Below are 10402 nucleotides of genomic sequence, written 5' to 3'. Positions count from 1 at the left end.
CACGCGAATGCACACTTCCAAGTCACCGATACACGATACACGACGACATACCACATGTTTACTTGTGCTTACTTCATCGATGCGAAATTTACGCGAATCGACAAAAATTATGAAAATAGAAACACGATCGGACCACGACACGTTGTGCGAGACCTGAGCATATTTTCAAACTAACACGTGAAACCACGTATATTTTCTAGTTGTGTCGATGCCTGTACATTGAAGTTTAGTAAAATCTCACGGTTAACCTTCACATTGGATCACGGAATTAAGGTTAGTTCGATACTACGAAAAAACAGTTAACTTATCGTCTAACCGTACGCATCTCGATATGCGCGTAACGATAGTGACGAGCAGGATATCACCGTAAGTACCTGAGTACCTTCATAAGTATACACATAGAGAACTTACTAAAAACTAATACATATACGTCAAAAAATGATCACGCGAAGGGGCTGAAAGAATCGAGGGGGTTAGAGCGTATCGTTAAAAACAGAACGCAGCTGAGACTCGATTATCGAAAGACGGGACGCGACGAGGAAAAGAAAGCTGGCGTTCAGCCGAATCGATAGAAAAACAGTTGAACACGTCGATATCCAACGAGTCGGATTTAAACAAGAAATTATCAGCGTCCACGCGGTGACATATCATTCGTCATTCGTACAATGTACGAGAGACACATCGACGTCCCCGCGTCGACGTTGCCATGCGAGTATCGATTCGACGAATTGGCCGCAGGTCGCGAATCACCAGTCGCATTCCGTTGAACGGTTGGCCGACCGAGTTTCCCCGAGAGTTGGCGAGTAGACGCGTGACGTCTCGACGCCTCAGTGTTTCGACGTTTCGACGTTGCGACACGAGCGGTCGCGTCTCGTGCAATCCGTCGAGCCGTGAACTCTGAAATCGGAAAAGGAAGAGATCGCGGACCAACGAGATGCGACGATAAACGACGGAACGTGGTCGACAGAGAGATAAAGAAACGAAGCATGAAAGTCGAAGAAAGGAGCAACGAAACGGAGAGGAAATAGAGGAACGGAGAAAGGGTTGATGGGAAGGAAGGGCGTTCACGGAGAACAGCGGCGAACAGCAGTCTCAACGGGTAATGTTGAAGAGAGCCCCGATGCGAAGGCTCGGCGAGGGAAAGACTCGTTATGCGAAACGAAAGCGCAAAGGGCATCGTATCGAGATGGTGTTCGGCCGAGAACGCGTTCATAACGCCGGAGCGCAGAAAGTTTAGACGCGTGCACGGGCTCCAGTTGCCGTTGCACCCGCAGCAAGTGATCGGCTGGATCGTGATCCTGGTAATCGCGGTAAACACATTCACGGTACTGACGCCGCTGCTCGAGCCGGGCTTACGGCTGATTCTCTCTAGCGCGATCGCGGTCCTCTTCTTTGCGCACTTCTGCTCCCACTTGACTGTTTTGTTGTTAGATCCAGCGGATCCCCGTGTCCGGGCGCAGCCGGTGAACAAAGTTCTGCCGGAGTTCGACAGGACGAAGCACGCGCGCGTGATCGAGAACGGCCGGTGTCACCTTTGCAACATAACCACCGACAGCAAGAGGACCAAGCACTGCTCGATCTGTAACAAATGCGTCGCCCGCTTCGACCACCACTGCAAGTGGCTGAATAACTGCATCGGGGCGAGGAACTACTCCGCCTTCCTCGTTTGCCTGATCTCCGCGATTTTGGCCAGCCTGTGCGTGGTCGGCCTCTCCGCGGCCGAGCTGACCTCGTTGGTTACCAACAAGGCGAGCCAAGAGGGAGACGCTAGCATGGAGAACGCGACCGCTACGAGCCCTTCCGCCTCTACCGAGACCAGCTTCACCGTTTCCACGACTGCTTCGGCGATCGCCTCCGCGACCGCGGCTCGAGCGGCTCTCTCCATCGCCCCGGTCTCGGACACCGTGTCCATCCTCTTGATCTCCGCGATCGGAATCCTGTCGGCGATCGCGGCGATCCTCTTGATTCACTTATGCTTCTTCCACGGCTACATCGCGTGCCTAGGCTTGACCACGTACGAGTACGTGCGCAACAAACGCGAGCGGAAGGCGGCTGTCAACGCGAGCACCGAGGAGAAGACATCGAGCCGGCACGCCGTCCCTGAGAAGCGGATAGGTCCGCGAGAAGAGGAGTTCGATCGAGCGACCATGGAAACGAGAAGTCGTCCTCGGAACGACCAACGCAGGAACTTCCGACTCTGCTTCTCTTACAAGGTCCAGTCGACGACCGGCGACGAGTCCTCGATAGAGTTCTCGTCGGAGGTACCATCGGGAGTATCGCCGGAAGTACCGTCACGACTGCCGACTCGACTGCCGTCTCCGCCGTCCCAACTGCCGTCGCGCGCGAAGCGTAACCACTCGATCGTTTTCCGAGATTCCGTGGCGCTCGTAGACTCGTCGACACCGTCGCCGGTCTCTTGCTGCTTCGCCGCTGCGAATTCGTTGACTACTCGCTGCTGGTCGACGAACAGGGTCGACGGATCGAAGAAGCAACGGAATTCTGGGAGTGACCCTTCGACTGTCCGTCCGACGAATTCCTGCGAAACCGTCGAGAGGATAGGCAAGTTCCTGCGGACGTATTTGAGGAGAAGCGGCAGACGTCGATCGACCAACTCGGAAACGAGGTCATCCACCGGGAATTCCGCTCGTTGGATGTTCGACGCGTGTCCCGCGGGACAGGAGGCGAACGCGTCTATTTCAGAAGCTGTCGCCGAGACGCTCGCCGTCGCCGTCGCCGTCGCTGTTACCGTCGACGTCAACGTCGACGTTCTAGAGACCGCAGTTCCTGTTTCCGTTTCCGCTGCGACCACCACGTGTCGTGCGCCGTCCGTCCGACTGCCTCCGTTGCGTTCCCCCGAACACGAACGCCACGAGCAGATTTCGAGCTGTCGGCAGAGGAGACTGTCCGGCTCCTCGTCGGCGTCGAAGAGGTTCATGAATCACGGGCACACTCGGATACGGCGTACTTGTTCCTTTCGGAAGAAGCCAAGACTGAAGATGAATTCGCGCGTGGCTCAGTCCATCCAGCTGTCTCCTATTCTGGAGTCGGACCTGTCGAAGCCGGCGTCGCCGCGTTCACCCCGTTCACCCCGTTTACCCGTTTCCGCTCGATGTCCCGTCCAGTCGCCGCGTTTCGCGTACTCGTCTCCTCAGCGCGATCGGTTCACCTCGACGTCCACGGGAATCTGACTCTCGAGTAACCGATCGTTCGTCCCTTCGTTGCGTGTGTTGTGCATCGAGACGCTTCGGTCGCGAAACTCTAGCGTATTCCGCCACGTATTTTCGACTCGACGAACGTAACTGCAACCGCGAACTTGTACTTGCTCGCACTAAGGCGCAATTTCCCTCGCAGATGACGTCGGTTACAGCGGAACAGTTACCGGACGATCGAGCCGACGACTCCACGCCGGCGAATCCGACGGAGAACGTTTGGGAAGCTGTGTTGGGCTGTCCGCGATACGTGGTCGCGCCGATGGTCGACGCGAGCGAGTTGGCCTGGAGATTGTTGAGCCGACGACACGGCGCTCATCTCTGTTACACACCGATGCTTCATTCCTCGGTCTTCCGCAGAGATCCCAAGTATCGGCGAGAAGCCCTCGCAAGTACCGGGGAGGATCGGCCGTTGATCGTTCAGGTGAATCATCTCATGCGTTCATGAAATATTGTTTCGATTTATTCCTAACACGCAACCGTGTTGCAGTTTTGCGGCAACGAGCCGAGTGTGTTATTGGAAGCGGCGCTTTTGGCCGAGCCACACTGCGACGCTGTAGACGTGAACTTAGGCTGTCCTCAAGCGATTGCGAAACGCGGTCGCTACGGTGCTTTTCTACAAGACGATTGGGATTTGCTGCGACAAATCGGTCAGTATGGTATCGTGTTCATTGGGTTGCGATCATCTCGTCGACCATCAACCCTCTTCTCCTTTTCTCTTATCATCATAAGTCAAGAATTCATCGATTCAGAGTTCTTCATCATCATCACCTTTTTTATCGTTCCAGTGAGTACATTGAGCAAAGGACTTCGGGTACCTGTAACCTGCAAACTGAGAGTATTTCCGGAAATCGAAAAGACCGTAGAATACGCTCGCATGCTTGAGAGTGCCGGAGCACGTTTACTCACCGTGCACGGTCGTACCAGAGAGCAGAAGGGACCGCTCACTGGATTGGCTTCTTGGGATCACATCAAAGCGGTTAGGTATTATCGTGAGCCGATCTCGGTTCGATTCGCGAAACTTCATCAACTTTTTCTCTTCGTTCACATTGGTCTGTTGTTTGAAATGGTAGAGAAGCCGTCACGATTCCCGTATTCGCTAATGGCAATATACAATGTCTGCAAGATGTCAAAAGGTGTATAGAAGAAACTGGTGTGCAAGCGGTGATGTCCGCGGAAGGCAATCTTTACAATCCGTACATATTCGAGGGTTGCTATCCACCCAGCTGGGAGCCAGCGCTCGAATACTTGGATCTAGTTGAGCGATATCCCGCTCCGGCTTCTTACATCCGTGGTCATCTCTTTAAATTATTCCACCACACGTATGTATCGCTTTCTTTGATCCCACACGACCCCACACCTGTCTCAACTCGACCTTCGTTTCTCAACTTTGAAACGCAATTTTCTTTTCACTGTTCTCTCATTAATTATCATATAAACGGTGCATACGACATTCTTCTAACCGGAGAGTAGACTTTGTTTACCAGAGAATAAAGAAGAAAGAGAAAATCTGGCACGAAATTCTACTATGAAATCGTTCAGAAGTGTCGTCTACGCTTTGAGGGATCGTTATTTATCCTATCACGAGGGACACGTCCCGTGGCGGGAACAAACGAACGGTACGTACATACTGCTATTTGTTTTCTTTACGGTATTAATTATCGTACGATTGTATCGACGAGTAGCACATTAATCCTGAAAATGCATGTCACAAGAGACATGCGTTCTTCCTTCTTTTCACTCTAACTAGATCCGCATTCCTACTAAGTGTCTACTCTCCATCAACGTGCTGTGTACACATAAGTACATAGGTATGTAGTACTTATACTGATCAGCTCTTGTTCTGTTTTATTATAGACTACAATCTAAAGTTGCCACCATGGCTCTGTCGACCATACGTCCGTAATTCGACAGAGGAGAAAGAGACGTCATCGTCACCCATTGAAAAGGTTCGTCTATCTCGTATTGCGTTTGAACATAATCGACGCATCGCAACTCTTAAAGTCTTAAATTAACGGACCACGCTCATACAGGAGGACGATGCCGCAAAAAGAAGATTCACAGATGAGGATGGAAACGAAATATCGCGAAAACGCTTGAAGAAACTTAGACGAATCGCACGGCGTCCCAACAGATCAGCTGTTGTCGCGAAAAGAGGATCTAATTTATGTTACGGTTGCCCAAATCCAGTGGTTCGTAAAATGCAATTTTACAATTTCTCTGATCTAATGTTTCCCCTTAGAGAGAAACGTTTCGTTTCGACTAATTGCGTGTTAATTTTTCTTACAGGGTTTCAAGTGCGTTTACAAATTATGTAGACAGTGCTGCAGGAACAAGTGTTTCACAAAAAATTTGGATTGTGTCGGACATAGAAATTTAACTAAAACGAGAAGACAGATGGCAATAGAATTCGCTGCAAAAAGAAACATTATGGATGACACAATATCGCTTTGTAAAGAATAAAGATACCCTGTAAAACCAGTATACTAGACCTTTCCCGTCTGTGCCGGCTGCCGACTTTGGTAGTGGTAGCAAAAATTCGTTTCGACAGATTCTCCTTATTGGTCCCGTCGCGTAAACAAAGAACGCGAGCGAAACAAAATGCGACGATAGAGATTGAACAATGGCGAATTCCAGAGACACGAAGACTCGGCTTTGAAACATAAGATGGAGCGAGTGAATGATTCCTCTTGCCATTGCGCAGTTCTAATTTGTGTCGACTATATAGTCGGCACAGATGCGGGAAATGAATTGTACACGTAACGTTTGCGTTCTCGTATAGTGTATTATATATTCTACGCAAATAAAATTCAATTCAATGTTTTATCAATCCTATTATAACGATATAACAGTACTATACTCGTACGCAAAACGTACCAGTCTGTGTTCTCTTTATCTTCTATTATTTTTCTAATTACTAAATCGTGCACTAAATACCAATTACAAATTTATACGAGATCATTATTCCCTTCTTGTTTTTATTGCGATTGAATTGTACTTGTTGAATTCAATGATCAACAGCTGTAACAAATAACTATTTTTATTTACACATTACACTATTTTACAAAATACTTTGTCGGTAACCGCTTGACAGATTCCTATTTCGACAGTGTTTCTAACGACAGAGTATTTCAATGACTCGTGATTATCACGTCCAAAAGTGGCACAAAATAGATCGTTTTAGAGTGGTTAAGATGTCGATGCGATCAACTTTGTCATTCGCTGCAGAATAGCAAATTCATTTTGCTTTTCTTCGTTCATTAGCGTATCTTGTGCTTTGTCGGTGAACCAGTACTTTTTATTTACAAGTAGAAGTACCATAAGTATTGGTAAATGAATCAGCGAGAAATGAAAGAGTTTCCGTGAACTTGCACTGTCTGAATGTTTATGAAAATTTTGCGCTAAAAAGTGAGAAACGATGACGTTAAGTAATGCAATACGTTACTTACTTCCTTCTGTTTTTCGACCTACCTAAGTAAAGGAAATATGCGTTCAGCGGCGTCGACTCCAAGGCGAACCACCAATTTGTTACATTTAATATCGGCGCCAACCAGCAAAGACCCATTAATATCCCTGTGTAGCGTAAGGCTGTTTTACGGCATAGATTTGGATCTGTAACGGCCATCATTCGATAACCAGCTCGAGAATAATCTGGTCGTAAATTCCATGACAGAGCGTTGAAATGAGGAAACTGCCAAGCATACAGTATACCAGGCATAATCCAGGCGGCAGGCGTCGTAATATCGCTGGTACAAGCTGCCCAACCCATTAGCGGTGGTATAGCTCCTACTGAGAATAGTTACGACACTTTGAACTTCCACCGAGTGCAATCAATAAATTTGTATTAAACGTAAACGTATTTTAGTTTATTCAAGAAAAAATAATGATATAATGTAACTTACCAACAGATCCAACCCATGTATTCAGTATACTAATTCGTTTCATAGGAGTGTAAATTAAAGTGTAAAGAAACAAATTAGTTGCACCCAATGCTGCAGTCAGACCATTTACTTCGCTGTAAAGTAAACATAACCCACTGATACCAGACATTGTGGCAAATATCACAGCATGCGCAGGCCTGAATACAGACAATTCTATTTAAAGTTAAATTTACTCGGTTTCTCTGTCACAGTTCTCAAATATACACCTTTATCGTACATACGTCATGTAACCTCTAACCAACACTCTGTTTTTTGTTCTTGACATTTGCGCATCGAAAGGAACTTCAAAAAATTGATTGATAGCATTCGCAGTTGCCGAAAGTAAGCCAGTGCCCAGGGAGCACATTGCAAATGTGTATGGATCAAAAGATTGAGGGGCTAAAATATATCCTGCCATGGTCGTCGTGATAACCAATGCTACGATTAATAACTATTAATTTCCCATAGGAACTCAAAGTTCGAGCAGAGATAACTAACTTAGGTACATCAAATTTCCTTACTTGTTAATCTTATTTTGGATAGCATGAGACAATGTTTCTGTAGCTTGGTAGAATCCAACTCCATACACCTCCATTCCGGCTCCTTTTCATTAGATACCTTTTGTACAATGATTTCTGATTCATTGTTGACGACAATTGGTGTTTCTCTCTCACGAATCGATGTTATTTCCGGAGATACTGTTCGAGGTTGCAAAATCTTTGCAGCAACCGAACCACGTTGTCTCAGCGCAGGTGACTTTTTTAAGGCTGACGTAACGCTCTTGGAATACTGAAATAAATTCGAAACTATTCAATTTTAACACTGAAGGTTATAAAAACAAAACAATCCAAAGAAAATGTCATGCGTACCGTTGCAATAGGAAGCCTCAACAATGGAAAGAAACATGATATGTTTCGAGATGTTCTGATCGAGTAAGAAACAAATATCATGATAAAAATGATACAACAACTAATAACTCATGTTCCTCATCCTAAAAGTAAGAATAAGTTAAAATTCACGCGAAAGTTACAATTGGTTAGTCCGATTTGAGATGAAAATTTTGTCTAACCAAATGAACCTGACTGTAAGTTATAATTGTAATATTTTCGTCCGAAAAAATAAGCAGCTTACATTTTGATAAATGTTCGTTTTTCAAACTTTCTTCGCAGTTGCGTAATAAGAGCTCAAAAAACGCGCAAGGCGTTAATATATTGAAAAATGTCACTAGATCATCGTAGTCGCTCGTGCCTCCGCCGCACTTCCGTTGAAAAACGTGTAAAGCAGCGACATGAACATCATCATCAAGGGGTAGACGTTCTTCCGTCCCAAATGCATCAATACGTGTCTGAGATGATAAAACAGCAACACTGAAAGAGATCGAAAGTAAATATTTTTTTGTTCACACCATTCGACCGCATGATCAAATCAACAATCATTTACAATTTCATAACGTTCCATAACGTACAATTTTATTAGATAATTTTGATTTATCTGATTTATTTTGTACACCGTTAGATGGCTGTAGTCTTTACTTTCTGTCGATCAACAATGTCGCTGACATCGCTGATATCTAAAACATGCTGCTCTCCCATCTAGTAATCGAGATCTGGAACTAATTGTTTAACAACTTGGGCGTTTTATCATAGATGGCGTTACAACGTAGATTATTTACAACGATGTGTTGAGCTAGGCTTATCCCCCGCAATTTTAATAATATTAAATATACAGCTCGATTATGTTAACCATATAGATATTTAACTATTGTAACAATCCAATGAGTTCTGCGGGGCTTTACCCGAGGTGATTCAACACAAATCTTCCAAGAACATAAAGATTCAAGATATTATTCCACACAAATTTGAAACATTATTTTTCATAAAATTTTCCATCACATTTTTCAGATTATTGTACAAGTAACCCTATAAGATGTCTATCTTGTCACTCGTCGCTATCACATTACGCAGGTAAAAAAGGAAAGCGTACTTACTCTAAAATGATAACATCATTATTCTAACCATTCCAATCAATGCCAATTATCATTACACAAACAAGGCGCCAAATGTTTATTGATTTTACAAAATAATTCAAACAACCTTTCTCCCTCAGTTTCAATCGCACTCATACGATCGCAGGCTCCCGGAAGTGCAATTTAATTCCGTTACCATTCAACGATAATCGAATTCGTTGAAAAGTTTCCCGCGGTTTTTGCAAGATGGCGGCAGATACGGTTGCGGCGCAAACGAGTCGGCGATCGACACGGCCGTGCCATCCATGATGGCCGAGACAGTATCCGAGATTTCGAGTACGGTGTCGTGAGTACGTGTTCCCTTTATCGCGCGTTTAACCACTAGTGAGATCGGTCCTCAGGCGAAAAGGATCCCGGAAACAATGACAGACAGTCCAGCGGCACTCGTAAGTGTTGTCACTGTCTATTAAATTGTCTAGAGCGGGGTAATCGGCCGCCTCTCGACGACCCGTTAGGTTACTTTGAACGGGGAACATGCGCGCATCTAGGGCCTAGCCGTCGCCGATTCAATGACGTTGCTCGAGGCGACGATCATGCCCCGTCGCTCCGCCGTCGGCCGGAGACAGCCCTCGGCCCGAGCAAATGCGTGGATGCTTCCGAAAGAAACTGGTCGCGATGGAGACGTGCTGTTCACGTCTGACACGGTGTAACGCGCATGCGCAGAACGGAGGTTCGTTGTCCGTTCCCGTTCGACGTCACCGGCCGGATAGTGGTTGTCACCTGTTTCCGCGGTGACGTCACGAGCCGTCATGACGTAACCGTTGAAGAAGCGTCCTCGAGGCCGAACACCGAATCCATACTCTTACGTATTAGGTCACCAATTACGTCAGATTACTCGTTACGCTATGATACTCCAATAATACCTCTGTACCGAGTGTTCAATAATGACGCTTATACCGGCGTCGGATTAACACGAGACGCTCAAATTGGTCCGAGACAATGCACGCGCGTCCTCCATGTTGGTTCGTGTGTATACGAACCACCGATTAGCCGAATCGGTTAATTTCACGAAAAGAAAATGGAGGAGAATGATTTGAAATTTCCTTTTAGATGGGAAATCGAATGAACATTATACAATGCGTTTTATTTCGATATTACAGGTGTAGCTTTAACCGTTCGAGCGCTGAGGACTATAGCGCTCTTGCGTTGTGCCAAAATTGCGGAGAGCGCGGAGCCGCTTCTGTTTATCAGTATCAATTATAATTTTCTTACTATGTTCTTCAAGAAATAAATCAAAGTAAATTTAT

General features: G+C 46.2%; 4 protein-coding genes across 8 annotated transcripts in view; 3 read left to right on the top strand and 1 right to left on the bottom strand.

Moving 5' to 3' along the window:
* The first annotated feature begins 5 nt into the window (after positions 1 to 5).
* Dus1 (Dihydrouridine synthase 1) lies at positions 6 to 5691 on the top strand. 2 transcript variants are annotated; one of them, XM_031972166.2, is made up of 9 exons: positions 6 to 366; positions 3352 to 3633; positions 3700 to 3859; positions 3998 to 4193; positions 4283 to 4531; positions 4683 to 4828; positions 5067 to 5158; positions 5243 to 5401; positions 5499 to 5691. In XM_031972166.2, exons 2-9 carry the CDS (start codon positions 3352 to 3354, stop codon positions 5670 to 5672), a joined length of 1458 nt encoding a protein of 485 aa, XP_031828026.1. In that variant the 5' UTR covers positions 6 to 366; the 3' UTR covers positions 5673 to 5691. The 2 variants fall into 2 exon arrangements, with proteins under 2 accessions (XP_031828026.1, XP_031828025.1); XM_031972165.2 differs by having other exon boundaries at positions 7 to 273.
* LOC116425010 (uncharacterized) lies at positions 1120 to 3345 on the top strand. The gene has a single exon (XM_031972164.2). The coding sequence runs from the start codon at positions 1152 to 1154 to the stop codon at positions 3186 to 3188; it is 2037 nt and encodes a 678-aa protein (XP_031828024.2). The 5' UTR covers positions 1120 to 1151; the 3' UTR covers positions 3189 to 3345.
* A 540-nt stretch (positions 5692 to 6231) lies between the features above and the next one.
* Cox10 (Cytochrome c oxidase assembly factor 10) lies at positions 6232 to 8648 on the bottom strand. Of its 3 annotated transcripts, none has more exons than XM_031972170.2 (8): positions 8570 to 8648; positions 8199 to 8496; positions 7999 to 8120; positions 7651 to 7918; positions 7372 to 7567; positions 7112 to 7287; positions 6681 to 6998; positions 6232 to 6610 (listed from the first exon to the last, which is right to left on the bottom strand). In XM_031972170.2, the coding sequence occupies exons 3-8, from the start codon at positions 8077 to 8079 to the stop codon at positions 6399 to 6401; spliced, it is 1251 nt and encodes a 416-aa protein (XP_031828030.2). In that variant the 5' UTR covers positions 8080 to 8120; positions 8199 to 8496; positions 8570 to 8648; the 3' UTR covers positions 6232 to 6398. The 3 variants fall into 3 exon arrangements, with proteins under 3 accessions (XP_031828030.2, XP_031828028.2, XP_031828029.2); XM_031972168.2 differs by having other exon boundaries at positions 8261 to 8496; positions 8570 to 8644; XM_031972169.2 differs by lacking the exon at positions 8570 to 8648 and having other exon boundaries at positions 8261 to 8546.
* Positions 8649 to 9392: 744 nt separating this feature from the next.
* Positions 9393 to 10402, top strand: part of Pdk1 (Phosphoinositide-dependent kinase 1) — a 678796-nt gene continuing 677786 nt past the window's right edge. Inside the window, exon 1 of one of the 2 annotated variants that reach the window (XM_076369545.1) lies at positions 9393 to 9541. In XM_076369545.1, coding sequence (XP_076225660.1) covers positions 9518 to 9541 — 24 coding nt within the window. In that variant the 5' untranslated portion in view covers positions 9393 to 9517. The remainder of the gene's footprint in view (positions 9542 to 10402) is intronic. The other variant, XM_076369546.1, reaches the window with a different exon arrangement.

Source organism: Nomia melanderi, chromosome 7, assembly GCF_051020985.1.
Source record: "Nomia melanderi isolate GNS246 chromosome 7, iyNomMela1, whole genome shotgun sequence".
NCBI classification, from domain to species: domain Eukaryota; kingdom Metazoa; phylum Arthropoda; class Insecta; order Hymenoptera; family Halictidae; genus Nomia; species Nomia melanderi.
This window is presented reverse-complemented; position numbering and strand designations above follow the sequence as displayed.